This window comes from Hipposideros armiger, unplaced genomic scaffold (genome assembly GCF_001890085.2).
Source record: "Hipposideros armiger isolate ML-2016 unplaced genomic scaffold, ASM189008v1 scaffold_377, whole genome shotgun sequence".
Classification (NCBI taxonomy): domain Eukaryota; kingdom Metazoa; phylum Chordata; class Mammalia; order Chiroptera; family Hipposideridae; genus Hipposideros; species Hipposideros armiger.
Window position 1 is genome coordinate 358,084 of NW_017731727.1, and position 19,366 is coordinate 377,449.

Genomic DNA, 19,366 nt, shown 5'->3' on the forward strand with positions numbered 1-19,366 from the left:
CCCACCATCGAACAGGCAATCTTGTTGTTACACCAGCTGAGCCATCCTGCCACCTGTTCGCAGCTCAGCAAGCTGGATTCTTAAGGAACGAGGATCAGGAGGAAGAAGCAGGGTGTAGAAAGGCACAGGGAATGCTGGAGGCAAGAGCTGTCCAAACCAGAGCCTTCCTGCAGTGTCGCCTAGGGCCTCCTCACACTCCCACAGTGGGGCTTGCTGACTAGTGCATATCCTAAAATGATGACACTCCTTCCTGAGAACATGGCTTGCTTTTGTGCATCTCAAGTTTCTCATATTTCTGGGTGGGTTGTTTCTACAGGGCTCTGCAATTCAGGCAAAGCTCCAGTATCTTCGAATTCTGAATGAACTTCCAACCTTCACTGGCGTTTTGTTCAACACTGTGGGCCTGGTCAGTGAGGGCAGCGGATTGGGGGTGGGGGAGGGAGCCCTCCCTATGTGCTGTCCTTGGGTGGAGGGCAGGAGGGACTCCATTAGAGTTTTAGGGTGGCATTCTCTCTCAGCAAATATTTCTAAATATTTGTAAATACTTCCCTCCTCTTCCTCCTCCTCCTCTCTCTCCCTTCCTGTGGTGCTCTGATCTTGCCTCTGGTAAAATGGTAAAGTAGGAGGTGATATTTGTTTTCAGGATCCCTCCATGACCCTTTTGTGTCCCCTGTCCTCAATTTCAGGGGTTGGCAAACTTTTTCCGTAAAGGGACAGGTAGCACATATATTAGGCTTTGCAGGCAGGCCATGCACATGTCACAAATGCTCAGCTCTGCCATTGTAGCAGGAAAGAAGCCATAGACAGTGTATAAACACATGAGTGGGGCTGTGTTCCAATATCTCTAGTTATGGACACTGAAATTTGAATTTCATGAGATTTTCAAGTGTCACAAATATGGTTCTTTTCATTGTTTTCCAACCATTTAAAAATGTAAAAAAACGTTCTTAGTTCATGGGCAGTACAAAAACTGGTGGTGGGCCAGATTTGCCATGAGCCTGAGTTTGCTGACCCCTGCCTACTCTGTTCCATTGCCCTTCCTTATTATTGCCTCAGCCCCCAATCCAAGGCTTCCTAAGTTAGCATACTTCCCCCTGATGCCCAGGGCCTCCATTGCAATAATACCCCTCTGGGGAGTACGAGGGACTGCTGGTCCCTCGAAGACTGTGCCCCAGGCTAGTTTACCCTGGTGAGCTATGGTGAATGGAAAGTCACAACATCATGCTGACTGGATCCAGGTGCTTGTCATGCTCTGGGAAGTATGCTGTTGTGCTCGTGCTCGTGGGGCACACCTATGGAAAGCTGCTTGTCCAAGAAGATGGAACAGGTTCCCCCGGGTGATGCTAATACCAGGGAATGGGCCCACAGAAGACTCAGGCTTGATGGAGCCAAGGAGCCTGTCAGGGCCACTTAAGGGAATTCAGTCCATCTGGTGCAGAGGTAGCAATTTACATACCAGGATTTGAGGATCACGGAGAGCTCACCACCCCCTCCCTCCACCCCACCCCCCACTTCTGCCACTGTTGAATTTTTTTTCTAATTTAAGTTTATTGGGGTGACAATTGTTAGTAAAGTTGCATAGGTTTCAGATGTACAATTCTGTAATACATCATCTATATATATATATATATCACATTGTATGTTTACCACCCAGAGTCAGTTCTCCTTCCATCACCATATATTTGATTACTGTTACCCTCTTCTACCACCCCCCTGCCCCCTTACCCTCTGGTAACCACTAAACTATTGTCTGCTTCTATGAGTTTTTGTTTCTTCATTTGTTTGTCTTGTTATTTTGTTGTTTTCAGTTTTATATACCACACATCAGTGAAATCATATGGCTCTCGACTTTTTCTGTCTGACTTATTTCGCTTAGCAAAATAATGTCAAGATCCATCCATGTTGTGATATATGTGCTCCGATGTTCATTGTAGCTTTATTTACGGTGGCCAAGACATGGAAACAACCAATCAATAGATGATTGGATAAAGAAGATGTGGTATATATACACAATGGAATACTATTCTGTCATAAGATAAAATAGTACCATTTCGGAACAACATGTTGAAATTCTTATAGGCCAACTCCTTTGGGTTAAAACTGCTGTTGTGTCTATTAAGGGAAACTATCTTCATAGGGAGAGAGACCTTCCCCCGCCCTCTGCATTAAGTACCCAATTAACCCTTAACACCTTAGGCAGAGTTACTTCTTTGTCACTTTAGCTTTTGGCGCCCAGTGAGGAGTACAAGTTTGAGTGGCTGTTGGTCCAGTGAGTGATAAAGACCAAACACAGGATGCCACCTGTTCAGGCAGAGCACTGGGTGGAGGCCTTGAGTGGCCTGCAGCCGCATGGAAAGTCCTTGGGATGTGATAGGAATAGGGTGCTGTAAAGGCACTGAAACAAACCTTGCTTGCTTCATGATTTTGCTAGAGCCAGCCCTGCTGCTGTTCACTTCACTCAGCCCGCTGCTGAGGCTAACGTGTCGATTTGGACTGATGATCTGGGTCCCTGACCTGAGAACAGGAGCATCTCAGATCATTCTCCCCTGAATGTTGTCCTTCTGCCCTGACACTGAGTCCCAGATGTTTCCAGACCTCCCAGCAAAACTGGTCCAATGCCTGTTTTTTATTCTCTCCTCCTGCTTCCTCTCCCCGCCTCCTCTGCCTTTCTGTGAATGCTGCCCACCACACTTGGGCACCAGGATGAGAAGCAGTCAGCCACCACTCTCCTGGTGGGACCCCGTCACGGTATCAGCCATGTTATTGACCTCAAAACCAACCTTACCACTGTGCTGTCCGAGTTCAGCAAGATCAGCAAGATCCAGCTGTTCCGGGAGAACCAGGGTGTGGCCCGGGTGGAGACCAGCATCATGGATGCAAAGGTAAGCCCAACCTTGGGGCCCACTTCTCTCCAGGGACAGGCCTTGGGGACAAAGGAATAAGTAAACTTGAGAAAGAGAGTTTGAGCCTGTCAGGTGAGGTTCCGTTATTCTGAAGTGGTTCAGACCCTGAGCCCCTTTGGGCACATCTCTCTTTCCCGTCTTAAACCTGTGGGATTTGGTATCTTCTTGACCACATATTAAGGTCAGCCAGTGCTAGAGAAAGCTAGGGAGTGTCCAGTTAACCCATAAGAGGTCTTTAGCAGTCAGCAGGGGAACTGGAGAACTTGGAGCTACCCCCCAGGCCCTCATTTACCAATCGTTCTTGTGTCGCAGCACACATAGGAAATTACATTCATGTGTAATACTGCAGTAAATGTACCAGCCCCAGAGACCCTGAGCACGCCAGGCCCTGCCTGGCTGCCCCAGAGGCTGAAAGGATATGTGCACACCATTTTGGAGTCCTGCCATAGGCACACCCACTTGGAATCATGGAGAAGAGGATGTCTGAGTATGTGGACAGAACCAAGGGGGCCTGGGGAGATTGTGAGCAGGTAGAGCCTGGCCCCATTTCACCTGCCAGAGTCCACCTCTTCCAGAACCTTAGAACATTTCCCATAGATCAGCTCCTTCAGACTGGCAAGGAACTTGTGCAGAGCCTGGCAGCCATGGTCAGCCACCCGCTCCACGGGTCTTCTGTTTGGACACCCAGTGACCAGTGTGGGGGGAGGCAGGCCTGCCAGCTGGTGAAAGCTATTAGAGGAGGTGCAACTTTTCTTCCTTAAAGGATTTCCCAGCTGGAGATGTTGTTAGCAGATTAAGAGGTTTAGTGTTTGCTGTTTCTAAAAGAGCAAATTATTTACTTTATTTTTGTCTTTGTGAAACCCAGAAAGCTTTAATATGTTAATTTTTCCACCTGCGATTCACAGGAATGCCATTGGTTTAGCAACCTGCCTGGAGCTGATATTTAATTGGCTTGTGGCCACTTCCTCAACCAATGATTGCTGCCCTCCTCAGATGTTGTTGGGTAAAAATCCAAATGGGTAGGGTGGAAAGACAAGACATGCAGTGGAGATGTGGCTTCCTGAGAAATAGAAAGGGTTTAAAACAGAGAAACAGCTTCCCAACTGAATCTTCTTTGCTCTATGAGTGTTCTCAACATTGGCTGCACAATATAATTTCCTTGAGAGCTTTTGAAAAATACAAATGCTTGGGTCCTACTCCCAGGGATTGTGATTTAGTTGATCAAGGTGCAGCCTGGGCATCAGGATTTATTTATTTTTCAGTTCCCCGGGTGATTCTGTAGTACAGCCATGTTTGAGAACTACTCACCTCTGGCTCCAGAGCTCTGGGAGGAAGCAGGCCAAGCAGGGTTGGTGGGGTGTTGCCTGAGTGAGGAGCACTATTCTTATTTCTATGAGCAATCTAGCCACAGTTGTGGGCATGAATGCTGCCCTGGAGGGGCTACACTCTATTTTTTTAAAGATTTTATTGGGGAATTGGGGAAGGGAACAGTGTTGGGGAATTAGGGAAGGGAACGTTGTGTTTTTCCAGGACCCATCAGCTCCAAGTCAAGTTGCTGTCCTTCAATCTTAGTTGTGGAGGGTGCAGCTCAGCTCCAAGTCCAGTCGCCATTTTCAATCTAGTTGCGGGGGGCACAGCCCATCATCCCATGCAGGAGTCAAACTGGCAACCTTGTTGTTAAGAGCACGTGCTCTCACCAGCTGAGCCACCCAGCCGCCCATTAGCAGCTCAGCGGCAGCTCAGCTTGGGCGCAGCTCGGGCACAGCTCATTGGCTCATGTGGGAATCGAACTGGCAACCCTGTTTCTCAGAGCTCTCACTCTAACCAACTGAGCCACCTGACCGGCCCCTGGGGGACTACACTCATATTGGGGAGACCTGGACTCACAAAGACATATGACCTGCCTTGATAACACAACATCAGAACTTGTATAGAGCTCTAGAATCAGATAGACCATGTTCAAATCCCAGATGTACCGCTTCTTAGCTGTGTGACCTTGAAAATGTATCTTAACCTCTCTGAGCACTGATTTCCTCAACTCCAAAATGGAGTCCCTTTTTCAAAAGGTTGTCATTCAGGATTAAATGAGAAAATGTGTATCAAATGTCTTAGCACACTGCCTTACATACATACTCAACAAATGAGACCTGTTATTTTTTTTAAAAGCAAAACAGCAATAAAGAAAAGTTAATATCAAGTAAATTTTGTAGATAAGTATTGCATGGAACATGGAATAAAAGAACAGGAAGGGGTTAACCAGAACTGGATTCCCACAAGAGATTGTTTTAAGCTGGATCTTAAAGTGATAGGTATGGATTAGCAGGGAGAAGTGGGATGTATTCACAGGCAGAGAGCAAGCATGGAAATAAGTAAGCCATATGTGCAGGTCAATAAGCATAGTTGCTTGGCTGGAGAGGAGAATAACGAGAAAGGCAATTGGAGAGATTGGCGGTGGGCAGAACAAGCTGGTTATAAGCTTTGAAGGCCAGTCCGAGGAATTTAGATCCAATGTGATAGAATAGTGGGAATCCACTGTAGGCCCTGGAACAAAGGAATGATAAAATGAAAGCTGATTTGGACCAGTGTGCCTGAGGGACGGGAGCAAGGCTAATGTGAAACCAGGGAGGTGAGGAGGGGATCATGGTGCTAGAGCAGGAGTGAAGTGACAAAGGCAGGGCTTGAGCTAGAGGGACAGCAGTGGTAATGGAAAAGAAAGAGTGAATGTGAAACATGTAGAGTCATTAAGAGTGTGCATGCATATACTTACATACATTCTTTTCTTGCACACACACAGCACACACATAACCCCTATTGCCTGCTGCATGTAGCCTGAGTGCACTGAAGAATGGCGCTATGCATGCAGTACACAGAGGGTCCACATCATGGGTGGGTGGAGAGGTGAGAGAGAGACTACATTAGGAGATAAACAGAAGATCTTGTTGATGAATGGAGGGGTTAGGAGAAGGTTGCACTTTGCTGAGTGGGAAACAGCGAATGGTTAGGTAGATGATGCAACAATCAGCTGGCAGATAGGTCAGGTAGGCCCTACTTTAAGCAACCGCTAAAATGCATATGAAAAATACACAAGAATTATCCACTTTACACTGTAATGTTTCTACTTTGTAAAAGATTTATCATGTGCTGTAGGCAGACTAATGGCCTCCCAAAGATGCTCATGCCCTAACCCCCAGAACCTGTGATTATGCCATGTTATATGGCAGGGAGGAATTAAGGTTGCAGATGGAAGTAAGGTTGCTAATCAGCTGATCTTAAAATAGGGAGATTAGCCTGGATTATCCAGGTCCGTCCAGTGTATGAGGTGTGATCAAACAATACGGTGAATGTTTAAGTAAAAAATGTATTGCAGTAAAAGACACATTGCCATTAATCCCCCTCAAAATACTCCCCCTCACTTCAAGCACACTTATTCCATCTTTCTTGCCACTTTCCAAAGCAGTTCTGGAAGTCCTCTTCTTCCATGAGTCTCTTCAGTTGCGCTCTCATGGCTGCCTCGATGTCCTGAATCATTTTGACTTTGGGGAAGAGCCAGAGGTCACAAGGTGCCAGATCCAGTGAATCAGGTGAAAGGGGACACAGCATAATGCTTTTACTTGACAGAAATTGCTGTTCCAGAAGCGATGTGTGACATGGAGTGTTGTCATGATGGAGGATGATTTACGGCACACTTTAAAAGACACCTTCTCTCAACTGTAACTTACACACGACTGACTGCACCGAACAAGTTGAAATTTGTGACACACTGTTGTTACTAAGGTTCCATGTGCCGCTTCCAGTATTGAGGATCCCTGCCTTTCCATTGGATGGCACTCGGCAGCAGCATTCACCATATTTTGTGATCACAACGGAAAGGCTCCGTGTCACGCAACGCTTCTGGTATGGCGATTTCTGTCAAATAAAACCATTACGGTGTGTCCTCATCCACCTTATTCACTGGATCTGTGATCTCTGGCTGTTCCCCAAAGTCAAAATGACCATGAAAGGTAAACGTTTTGAATCGATTTAGGACATTGAGGCAGCTACAATAGCGCAACTGAAGACACTCACTAAAGTGGACTTCTAGAACTGCTTCAGAAAGTGGCAAGAACGATGTGATAAGTGTGTTCGAAGTGCGGGGGAGTATTTTGAGGGGGGATTAATGGCAATGTGTCTTTTAATGAAAAAACTTTTTTTAATTTAAACATTCACCATTTTTTATGATCACACCTCGTAATCACAAGTAATGTGCTTTTAAATGGAAGAGGGAGGCAGAAGAGGAGGTCAGAGCAATGCGATGTGAGGACTCAGCCCAACCTGGACGGCCTTAAAAATAGAGGAAGGTGCCGTGAGTCAAGGAATGTGAGTGGCCTCTGAAGCTAGAAACTCCGTTCTCCCCTAGAACCTCCAAAAGACAAAGGGACACAGCCCTGATTGCCCTTGATTTTAGCGCAGTGAGACTCGTGTCAGACTTCTCACCTCCAGAGCTGTAAAGAGAATAGACGTGTGTTGTTTAAGCCACTAAGTATGTGTTAATTTGTACAGAAGCAATAGGAAACTAATACGTGGTAAGATTCCTTCAAGTAGAAATCCCTCATTAAAGATACAATTTCTTGATAAATGTTCTGCTCACACCCAACGTTTGTTACATAAAATCCGATCCATCTATAATCAGAGATGTCTGCTGTGTGCATCAGTAGTTACAAGTCAGTGCCCTATGTAATGGACAGGACAGTATTTATATCTTTCGCAGATAAATCGGCTATCAGATGGAAACCTGGATCTTTTCTCTCCCTCAGTCTTCCTCTTTTCCTCCCACCACTCTAGCATTTAGTATGAATTGACTGTTGCTAGGAAGCATGCTAAACCCATTGGGAGATACAAAGATGAAAAGAAAATAGAAAAAAAACAGGGAAAAACATCCTTGCTCTCAAGAAGCTTAGCGTCTTGTAGGAGAGACAGAAGTTTGCCAATTCATGGCATAGTGAATGGGCTACCATAGGCTGGGTGCCAAGAGCATGCCAGAGTACAGACGAGGGTAATACTCGTATTAATTCTGGCTGGAGGATTAAGGAAACTTCCTGGGGGCACTTGATATCAGCAGTATCTGTGGTTGCTGAGCGGTGCCTCTCTCCACATGTGTGCACAATGGGAAGGATTTGGCAGGACAGGGTCCGGGAAGCTCCTTACTGGAGAATGGCTTCCCTGGGCTTAGTAGCAGTCTATCTTTAGAGTCAGTGTCATGCTCTGGCCACCTTGCACATCTGCATAAGAACCAATTGGACACATCTCTACCAACTCCGTGTTCAGTGACATCTCATTGATAACTTGAAAGTGGCCGTGGTGGCAGTATGTACACCAGGGAAATTGTCACTACAAATCAGGACTTCAGAGAATCGGTTGTTAAATGTTTACAAGCACACACTACAGAGGGTACACGAAGAGAGGCTGTCTGAATTTCCTTAACAAGGAGCATGGAAGTTAGAAGCCAGACGTGGCACATTTCTCCCTAGATATGCCACTCTGGTCTGGGAATATTTTGGAAAGGCCTGGTAAAACTAAGATTATTCACTTAAAGCAGTAGTTCTCAGCTCTGGCTGCTTAGTAGAATCATGGGGAGATTTAAAAATCACTGGGTGTCCAGGACTTCCTCTCAGACCATTTAAAACCAGCATGTCTGGAGGTGAGGCTGGGGTATATAGGTTTGTAAAGCTTCCCAGGTAATTCCGATGTGCATTTGACCCGAGAACCACTGCCTTAAAGTGATATTCTGTCTTACCCCCAATTGTCTGGCTATGCCCAATTAGCCTTTCCCAGTGTCGTGGAGGCAAGAACCCACATTCATTGGTCGTACCCTTGCCCCTCCAGGCCCTTTGATTTCCATCCTTTTCCTGTTTTCAGGGATGCTAGGGTAAGCTGAGGCTACCCCAGGACTAGTCCCCTTGCTTGTTGACATCCCCCAAAAAAGTACTAGGTGCCTTCAAGCTCCCAGAGCACCCCAGGAAGGAGATGGGCTGGAGCATGTCAAACTGCTCTCTGCTGTACCTTCTCATGGCTGGCTGACCATGCCTCCAACTCCGTTCTCCTTTTCTCCTTCTCCATTTGAAGATGGCCTGGACATGGTTAATTATAGTTTTCATTCAGTTTATTTGTTCTTAGTGAAGCGCGTGTGAGGTAGTGTGCAAATATCTTTCTTTCTCCAAGAGACAGCAGTCTGGTACTGAGACAGCACTGGGCCATTACCATACCTCATTACCAAGGAAGCACACAAGGGGAGAAAAGAACCCATCAAAGCAATGTCCCAAGGGATCCCTTGTGGCCCAGTGTGTCTGTCTCCTATTTTTGTGTTTGAGCTTTATTGCTCTAGTGCTCCCTGTCGGGACAAGCATTACATTAGACATAATGATCATTAAAATCCTATTTAAAAGAAAATGTTGGTTTTGAAGGGTTCTAAGAAAACCAATCCAATCTCTGCTCGCCTGCCTTTTATTTGAGTTTTACCCCTTCTGGCAGAAAGTGCATCTGTGTTCCTTCTCTAAGCTGCATTTGGCCTGTGCTGGGGCCCAGTTGGCTGTGCGGTGATGCAGAGGAGAGGTTCCTGACCTGCTGTGCTGAGCCAACTGAGAATGTGCGTGGCCTTCTCTGAGCACAGGAGTTTGCTTTCATGCTGCTTTATTACTGACATCGGATTATATTGGGTTAAGAAATAAGAGGGGGGCTGGCCGAGTGGCACATTGGTTAAGAGTTGGCTTGTGACACCAGCTCTGAGCAGCAGGGCCCCGGTTCTGATCCCACATGAGGGCCAGTGACACTGCGCTCTCTACAGCTAAGATGATGAACAACAGCTCAACCTGGAGCTGGGCTGCCGTGAGTCACTGGCGACAGCATAGGCTGCAGTGTAGCTGCAGTGGGTTGCCATAAGCTACCGTGAGTGGCTGGCAGCCAGCGTGAGCTGCCAAGAGCTGCTGTGAGCAGCCGTCCAGTGGCCGGTGACCAATCTGCCTCACCCGGGAAGAGCGCAATAATAATACCAACGTGGGCCAGTGAAGTGACATCCTCCACAACTAGATTGAAGAACAAAAGGACAGCAACTTATCTGTTCCCCTTCCCCAATTCCCCAATGCTGTTCCCCTCCCCCAATTCCCCAATAAAATCTTTTTTTTTTTTTAGATTTTTATTGGGGAATTGGGGGGATGGGAACAGTGCTGGGGAACTGGGGGAAGGGGAACAGACAAGTTGCTGTCATTTGTTGTTGTTGTTGTTCAATCTAGTTGTGGAGGATGTTGCTTCACTGGCCCAAGTTGGCACCATCATTGCGCTCTTCCCTGGTGAGGCAGATCAGTCGCCGGCTTCTGGACGGCCGCTCACTGCGGCTGCTGGCCGCTCACTGCGGCTGCTGGAATAAAATCTTTAAAAAAAAAAGAAAGAAAGAAAAAAGAGGGGAAACTGAAGTCAGACAGCTAATTTAATCAGCCAGTTAGTCACGCAGCGTCCTATCTGTCCATTAGTCAGCCGACCAGCCAGACAGACAGCTTAACTGGTCAGGAAATCAGGCTGTTAGGTTGTTAGGCATTCTTCCGTCCTGAAGCCAGCTTGTCAGCCAGGGCATCAGTGGGTCAGACTGCCCTGCAGCCAACTAGTCCATCAGTTTGTCCAGCAGTCAGCCTGTACTTTGGTCAAATGGTCCTTCGTTCTATTCATCAGCCTGTGCCATTTCCTCAAAGAAGCTCTCTGCAGCTTCTGAAACCCAATTAGTTATACATGCTCACATTCTCACCCACCCACACACAGAGCCAGGACACTCTATGTTCTGATAGCTATCTGTCCTTTCCCTTCATAGAACTTATCACACCTTGCAGCCGTATTCATTTTTGTGATTATTTGGCTTATGTCTTATTTCCTGCTAGATTATAAGTGCCATGAGGTCAGGAAATGTGTTAACCCTGTTCTGGCATGAGTGGCTGCATCTCTCAGTGGGTGATGCTGCCCATGAGCCATCTAGCCAGTGCGTAGCAGCTTGCCAGGTGGACAGAGCGGGATGTGGGAGCATTTCAGCTAGAGGGACCAACAGAGGTTAAGGTATGAGGGAGTACAAGAACGTGGCATCTTTGGCAAACTGTAATAATGTGCCATTGCTGTAACATAAGATGAGGGACCGTGATGGGAGGAGGGCACAGCCAGAGTTTGTGGGAGATATGCTTGGAGACATATGTTGGGTCTGAGTGACATTGGAAGGCAGTGGGTTTAGGTGATGAGCCATATAAGATTTTAAGTGACAGGGAGAGTCATATTTTAGAACATGACTCAGGCAGCTATAGGGAGATGGAGTGGAGTGAAGTGGACAGAGACTGGAGACAGGGAGGCCAACCAGGAGGCTATTGGAGGACATGAGGTAAGTGTGTCCCCATCTTTTCCATATCACAAAAAAGGTCATGGTTTATATGGCACACTGGTATAAACAGATGAGGCAGCTTGTGGCCAGAGCCAACAGGACCTGAAGGCTGAGGGGTTCAGGATCTCAGTACACTTGTCACCCAGTCACACGTACCTTCAGAGTTTTGGCCTTGAGGGAAGTACAATAAGGGCCTGAAATAAAGCAGCGGCAGCAGGAATGGCCACGATGTCTGTGAAGGCTCCTGAGGCAAGCCTAGCGAGTCTTTGGCCCTCACACTATGGTGGTAGCAGCTGCTTACTCCTAAACCTCTGTGTATCCTTTGCCATTGGTGGCAGGCAATGAGGCAGAAAGTGGTAACTCATCCTCTGCCCCCTCCCATTCCATGTCCCCTCTGTCTCTACTTGGTTGTACACAAGATTGACCATTCTGTTATGACTGAGAAACATCCATTAACCGGAGGTACAGACATCCCCTCGGCTTCTTCCTAATAATGACTAAAGGTAACATCTCAATTAGATCCCTTTATCACTGGAGAAAGGAGCCATTGGTCCTTGTGTACAGACTATTTCTTTTCTTGCTGATGGTCGTGCCTGAGCTCCGTAGGAGCATCGCTACCTCATTGCCTAAGAGGCAGGATGCAGATGCCTTACTGTGGCATGCAGTGGAATTGGATGTGCTGTAACTATTACACAATTCAAGATAGGATTCAATCCAGCACAAGATTATGTGATATAGGTATAGCACTGTACAAGTTCTGAAATAGGAAAAGAGCTCAAATGTGGAAATAGACTGGAGATGGTGATTTGGGGATCCCCAGCACACAGGTGAAAGTTGATGCCCTGATGCCGAAGAACTAAGGCTCGAGGACTGAGCCTGGGGTATGGATTGGGTGGGGAGGTTATGCAAGAAGAGCCAGCCAGACCGCAAGATGGAGATAGCCAGAGATTACAGAACCAGAACATGGTATCACTTCACAGAAACAGAAGCCAGGAGAAGAATCTCCAAAGGAGAAGGAGATTACTGTTGGCAAATGAAACAAGCTGAGAGGTGTGAAAATGAACACAAACTATCGTATTTAGCTGGAAAGAACCTTCACTTCTAGATCAGGTGGAAAACTACGACCCATGAGCCAAACCAGGGCCAACCCTGTTTCTGTAAATAAAGTGCTGTTAGAACACTGTCACATCCATTTGTTTAGTTTATGGATTAGCTATGGCTGTTTTCACACTACAAGGGCAGACTTGTTGCAACAGAGCCTGTATGGCCCCCAAGGCCTGAAATACTTACTATCTAGCACTTCACAGAAAAAAGGTTGCCAACCCCTGGTTTTTATGAACTGCACAATATTCACCTCTAGCTATGTGTTGGGATCCTGGGAGCTAAACAAAACTGGTGCAACTTTAGGCAAAAGCTGAGCTGTTGTGGATTCAGAACGGTTCCCAAGGTGATGATCCAGCTAAAGGAGGCTAGTCTAATTGGTGACCAAGTTCCATCAAGTCGTCGTCATGTCCCTGTTTACTGCCACTACCCTAATCACCTCTCGCCTGGACTTCTCACTGGTCAGAGAAGGGACTCATTCCCTCCTCCTAACTCTTTTAGCTCTTAATTCTCGGTCTGGGAACCCTCAAAAGTCAAGGAAACTCATGTCCCCACGACGCCCTCTTCAGCCAGTCTTCAGTGGTCTTGAGAGCTGGAGGCGACTGCTCTATTCCAGAGAGAATGCTACCATGGCTGACTTCCATCTGATCCGTACTTATTTTCAAGCCACACTTGTAAAATTACAATACAGATATTGGAAAGCTTTACTGAAAAGGTGCTGATGTTTTTTAATTTTTATTATATCATTTTTTGGTGTATCATTGCCAGGTCTCTGAAGCAGTCAACTATCTAATCCCAGGATTAGTTTGACTGACTTAAGGTCAGGAACAGAAGTCAACAGAGTATGCTAGTATTCCCCAAAGTTGGTTAAAAAAAAAATCCCGAGAGCGCCATGAGATGTTCTATGAAAATTGAGTTTTTTGGATCAAGTAACTTAGAAAAGTTGGGATACTGAAGTCTCCCTCTTAAAGTTTCACAATGCACCTTAATACAGAGCATGCCAACAAAATGTATACACATTGTCAGAAAGAAAAAACTATTAAAATTGTAATACTAAATATATATTGATAACAAAAGATGAATACAAGTCAGGTTTGACTTCTGCAATTACAAGAGGTGCTCAAAGTGGTTACCATCAACGTCCACACTTCTGATAACGGCAAACATTGTTTGGTAGACTTCTGTGGCAGGCACATAAACTGTTCCAACCCCATAGCAGAAGCAGCAGGAATTGTTGCTGTGCGAGGCCTCCCAGATCTTCCCTTGTGCACATCACTCACAGTACCATGCATCTCAAACTTATCACAAATGCGTGCAATTGTTAGGCTTGTTGGAGGTTCTGTTGCATACTCACACCTCCATTGTCGTTGTTACGTTCACAACGTTCTCGGATTTCAAATAACACTTCAAAATGGTCTTGCACTCCTTGAATAACAGCCGTGCTTCCACCATTTTCTTTGTCCTGCCTGTCACACGGTGACACTAGCATTCATTTGATTAACACCATCTTTTGAGCAAACGTCATACTACACATTACTACCATAATTCAAGTCAACTTTGAAAAGTAATACACAGATAACATCTCTTCCAATGTGTATTCATTTCTTTGGCACCCCCGGTATATTAAAGGATCTGAGAATTTCCATTAGTACCAACTATCTGTATAGCTTTGTTTAACCCAGTATTTCACACACGTATTTGACCAAGGACCTCTTTTGAGGAGGACGAACTAGCATCTTGAAAACACTTTGGGAAACAGAGGAAAGAATAAAGGTCTGAGCAGGCCTGCAGACCAGAAAGACTTTGGCCCAGAAGCCACAGTGAGGAATTGATTGAATGGAGTGTCCATGTCTGGAAGCTGTTCAGGGTACCGTAAGGGATTAGAGAGATGAGCAAGAGGTAGTTTATATGCTCAAGAAACTTCTTTCTCATGAAGGATGTTCCCCAATCTAGCCTCGACTCCCAGGTTCACCCCAGCTTTCCCAGCTGGCCCTGACACATCTGCTGAGCCCTGACAACCCCCAGAACAGCCACACAGCAGTCATGTCATGTTATATAATTTTAGTTTTTTTTCAGTAAAAGTTCATTAAATGTGTAACTAAGGTTGATTGAGTTTTGATACCTGGGTAGAGTTTACTATAAATAAATTCTTAAATCAGAAGAAATTTCTCAGGCCATGTGCCTCAATTTTTGGTTCAGAAATGCTGGTTCCCGTAACCATGCAGGTCATCTTTTCTTCACTATCATTCTCCAGAGAACTGAATCTGTCTCCTTCCTTCCTGTGTCCTCATGTTTCTTCCCACCTCTCTCCTAGCCTCTGGTGCTGTTGATGGAGTGGCCGGAAGCCACCAACTTTGCCTGCCTGATTGCGGGGTACTGCCGCCTCCTGCTGGATTCCAGGAAGATGGTCTTCGCCAGGCCCACCAGCCAGCCCCTTGCACCTCCAATGATCAAGGCAGGTAGGGCTCAGCCTCGGTTTGCAATGTGCCAGAGGCCCTTTGGACCCTGGAGACATGGAGGGAGGTGCTCCACTGCCTTAGTGCTCACTCCATTCTGCCAGCGCCTAGTTTACCAGGAGCCAGCCCTGTACCCCTGCGTCCCAGTTGGCACAAGCCAGTGGGAAAGACAGTTCCCCTTCAGATGGGCTTGTCCCACAAAGGATGCCTGTGACAACACATGGTGATTGAGTCAGTGAACGATTGTAAGATAAAAATAGCAAACAAGCGATAAATAGAACCAATTAAGGAATCACACTGAATCTAAGGCAGCACTTTAGAGGTACATTGATCTGGAAGAGATGCATGGGAGTTCTGGCTTAGATGAAGTAGAGGTTGAAAATGAAGAGAAAACCTTGCTTTTGTTCATCATAGGGGGTTGACAGCTGCCTGAAGTAAGAGGCCACAGAAGGCTGGGGTAGGAAAGACTGTGCAGGCTCAGTGTAGTCCAGCAGCAGGCTTGGAGATAGGCGGGAACAACCACTAAGAGCAAAGTCAAGCACAGCCCCCAAACGACTCAGCACAGCCACCCCTCACAGCTGTCTTGATGATGGCACCATCAGGGGCCTTGGGAAAAATCAGCACAGTCCAGATATTCCTGCCTTGGACCAAAGTGGGAGGAGAAGGAAGAGACCAAAAAAAAAAACACAGGTACTCCTGGTACACACATTAGGCCTAAGGCTCAAGTACCCACAGCAAGTGCTCCCCTGACCCTGGCACCCAAACATCATGGGTAGGAGCTGAGACCTACCACCCAGTAGTTGCCCTCCTCACATGCTGAAGGCCCTTCATCCACTTGCCTTGCTGCTTGACTATTTCTTTTCTCTTCAAGGCTCTCTTGCCTTGCAGCATGGTCACATCTGATCTAGATCGAGGAGTTTGAGAGTAGAAGCACATATCTGATGGATATCCTAGCACCCAGTGGTCTGTGTACCCACACACACCCTCTCACCCCATGATCTCTTCATCACGAACATCCTAACAAGCCCATGTTTACATCTCATAACATTGTCTGCAGGAATTAGAAGGCAATGCACCAAACACGGATTTGGGAAAGGATAGGTGGCCCCAAGGCATACGAAGGAGGCCACACGGAGAAGCAAAAGAACTGACTTGGAATAGAAAGAACCCAGAGGGCCCAGTTGCCACACATCTCCAGGCAAATGACTGCAAAGTGAGTGGCCATAGGTACCATCTGTTATGGCCAAATAATGGCAAAGCCAGCGTTAGCATTGCCAGTGTCACCTGTGGACTTCCTTTCTGTCATCGCACCCAAGTAAATGATACCACTTACTGAGCAGGATAGAGAGGGAGAAAGGAGAAGGGGGAGGCAGAAGGAAGAGTGTGGAGCCCAGCTGAGAACCAGATGTGGAAGTGAAGGTTGTTTGGGGGGTCCATTTTAAGAAGGTTCCTGGAGTTCCTCTATAGTCCCACCCTGCCTTCCAAGGGGTTTCTGTCATCCTATCAGCACCCTTGCCCGTGCTGTCATTAAGTATTCCCCTTGCTGTGGGGATAGTCGCATCATGTGTCCCCTCAATCTCACCGAACACATTGCATGTTGCATCCATTTTGCATTTCTAAAAGCAAATCACTTATTGGAGTCTCTTGGAGGTATTGCTGTCTGGAAAGGAGGCTTCTATAAATGCTAGGCATGGCTCTAGAGCCCCTCCCTGATTCCTGAGAGACTCAGTCGTTGGGCCTGCAGTTATGGGGGCTCAGGCTGCCTCTAGCACAGGGCCTCTCTGTCCATGCTGGAGCCAGATGGACCGCCATAGTGTCCCGCTGTTTGTAGTGCTTGACCTCCCTAGGGGCTTAGACCAATGCTGGGGCCCAGTGCTTGGCTTTCAGTTGCTGGGTTGACAGCAGCTACCCAGTGATCTTGGCGGGTGGGGCAGAATAAGCCTGATGGCTCTGCCTGTCGGGGGACATTGTGCACATCTTATCTCATGGCCCCAAGGAAAGGTGGACAGCAAGCGGCACCACTGAGGAGACTTCCACCCGGGTTACAGTGAGGGGCTGTGAGTTCCTGGTACACAGCTGAGATCGGATTCCTCCATCAGCCCTTCTTTTTATCCCAGAACAGAAGCCCCAGTGCCAACTGTGGTTTAGGAAAAGCCTTTTGGGAACAATCATCCTGCCAACCTCATCTGGGCTTTTTCCTTCAGGGGTAAAGCCCCAGCCCTGGTCTCTCAGAGCCTGGTCTCTAGCCAGGCGTGTATTCTTGTCCTATAACAACTGCTGGCCACCAGCTAACCCAACTCAATGCTCAGCCGACTGGGCCTAAAGGATGCTGTTAAACCTGCAACTGCAAAAGAGAAAACATCACCTCTCCTCTGAGACCTGGAGAAACAGGAAAATGGGGACATGGAAGGAAAGAGATTACCTGTTGGGCTTTATTAGTAGTTTTCCCAAAGTAGGTATTTCACTTATTCACTCAACAACTATTTCTGAAGTTCTCATTATGTGCCAGGTACTGCAGATAGAGCTGTGAATAACAGACCTGGACCTTGCCCTCACAGAGCTTACCATGTAGTGGGAGAATACAGACAGACAAGTAAAGGGATCATACCAATGCAGTAAGTGCCTTTACATTTAGATAGAGGAAATTCAACTGACACAACAGAACAGCACCTGGTCTTGAGGACACAACTTAGAGAAAGTCTCGGACAAATGCCAACTCTCCACCTGCACTGGGGAGATAGGAAATCCAAAGGCAGCTGCTATCTCTCTGTAGCCTTGGGCTTGCTGTATCCTGAGGGATCCAGGGAAATAAGGCTTTGGAGGCCCCAATTGGGGTCACATTTGGAGGAGGAATTCACTCTACTTTTTCTCCCATCATTAGAAAACAGTTTGGCGTAGTGAATGGAGCATTCTGGTTAATGGCTACTATACCAGTGCATGGCTTACCGATTTTCATGTAGTTAAGACCCAGCAACATGAACAGAGTCGTAAAGCTAGACTGAACATAAGACATTTTTTTAAAGATTTTATTGGGGAATTGGGGAAGTGGAACATTGTGTTTTTCCAGGACTCATCAGCTCCAAGTCAAGTTGTTGTCCTTCATTCTTAGTTGTGGAGGGCGCAAGCTCAGCTCCTAGTCCAGTTGCCGCTTTCAATCTAGTTGTGGGGAGGGGGGGGAGTGCAGCCCACTGTCCCATGTGGGAGTTGAACCAGCAACCTTGTTGTTAAGAGCACACACTCTCACCATTGAGCCATCCGGCTGCCCACTGGCAGCTCAGCCGCAGCTCAGCTGGGTCGCCCATGTGGGAATCGAACCGGCAACCTTGTTGCTCAGAGCTCGTGCTCTTAACCAACTGTGTCACCCGGCAGGCCCATAACATACTTTTTTTATGATTCAGGAAGGACATGAGGTTCTTGCAAGGTCTGTAGGTAGTTTGACCTTGGGGCCAGTAATGATCATTGGACTGTAGAATACAGCAAGGCCAATAGAAACTCAGTTGCATCAATGTTGTGTTGACTGTGTGTGTGGGGGGGGAGAGAGACAGAGAGAGACAGAGAGAGAGAGAGAGAGAGAGAGAGAGAGTGGGAGAGGGAGAGGGAGAGAGAAAATAAAATTTAATATAGCTCCAGTTGGGTCACCGTCCTGTTTGCAACCATTTTTTTTAAGTCAATCTTCTGAGTGGATGAGTACAAAGGGATAGACTAGGGCATCTCCCTGAAGAAAACTGATGAGCAGTTTACAGCAAATTTGCAATCTGGGAGGCATGCTGTCCCAGCCATCAGCCGACCGCACCTGGCTTTACTGCATTACTAACCTTCTGTCTGGAGATTCAGGATTCTCTTGGGACATTTCTCCTCTGCATAGCCCCATGCTGCTCCTCAGATCTGGAACTCACAGTACCCAGTGGTGGGCTGTGCATCACCTGGCCTTGACAGCCTGGTGTTGGGAGATGTTTCCATCTTGCAGGGAGGGAAGCCACCATTAAACCTCCAGCCCTTTTCCGAGAGGAGTCACCACCTCCTTATTGGACATGTCCCTAGCAGCCACCTCCAATGGCAGCCAGTGAGATTCTTCATCTCTCTCATAGGTAATGAGCACCCAGTGCATCGCCCAGACCTGTGAGCAATATCTGGGAGTAGAGTCCTCCTGAACTGTTAGTTCAAGCTCCTGGCTCAGTGCTCCCCTAGAGCACTTCTTCCCGAAGTCTCAAAGGGTTATTACATACTATTCCCCCAGGTAATCCACAGTTCCCTAGATATAGCCACTAAGGCCTAAATTGACCCCACCCAATGTAGTTACATTGACTATGTTTAGAGGGGCAATGTGGTCTATGAAAAACAAGCAAGGGCTGGCCCAGTGGCGCAATGGTTAAGAACTGGCTTGGGACGCCAGAGGGCCCCGGTTCGGATCCCACATATGAGGGCCAGTGACACTGTCCTCCACAGCTAAGATGCTGAACAACAGCTCAACTTGGAGCTGGGCTGCTGTGAGTCGCCAGTGGCGATGGCGTAGGCTGCAG

The 19,366-nt window shown here is 47.1% G+C and overlaps 1 protein-coding gene across 5 annotated transcripts in view; it reads left to right on the forward strand.

Annotated features, from left to right (window-relative positions):
* FRMPD3 (FERM and PDZ domain containing 3) overlaps positions 1-19,366 on the forward strand; it is a 106,968-nt gene that overhangs the window by 73,062 nt on the left and 14,540 nt on the right. For all 5 annotated transcript variants that reach the window (XM_019662467.1, XM_019662466.1, XM_019662469.1 and 2 more), the window contains 3 exons: positions 317-406; positions 2,703-2,882; positions 14,705-14,849. In XM_019662467.1, the coding sequence (XP_019518012.1) occupies positions 317-406; positions 2,703-2,882; positions 14,705-14,849 (415 nt within the window). The remainder of the gene's footprint in view (positions 1-316; positions 407-2,702; positions 2,883-14,704; positions 14,850-19,366) is intronic.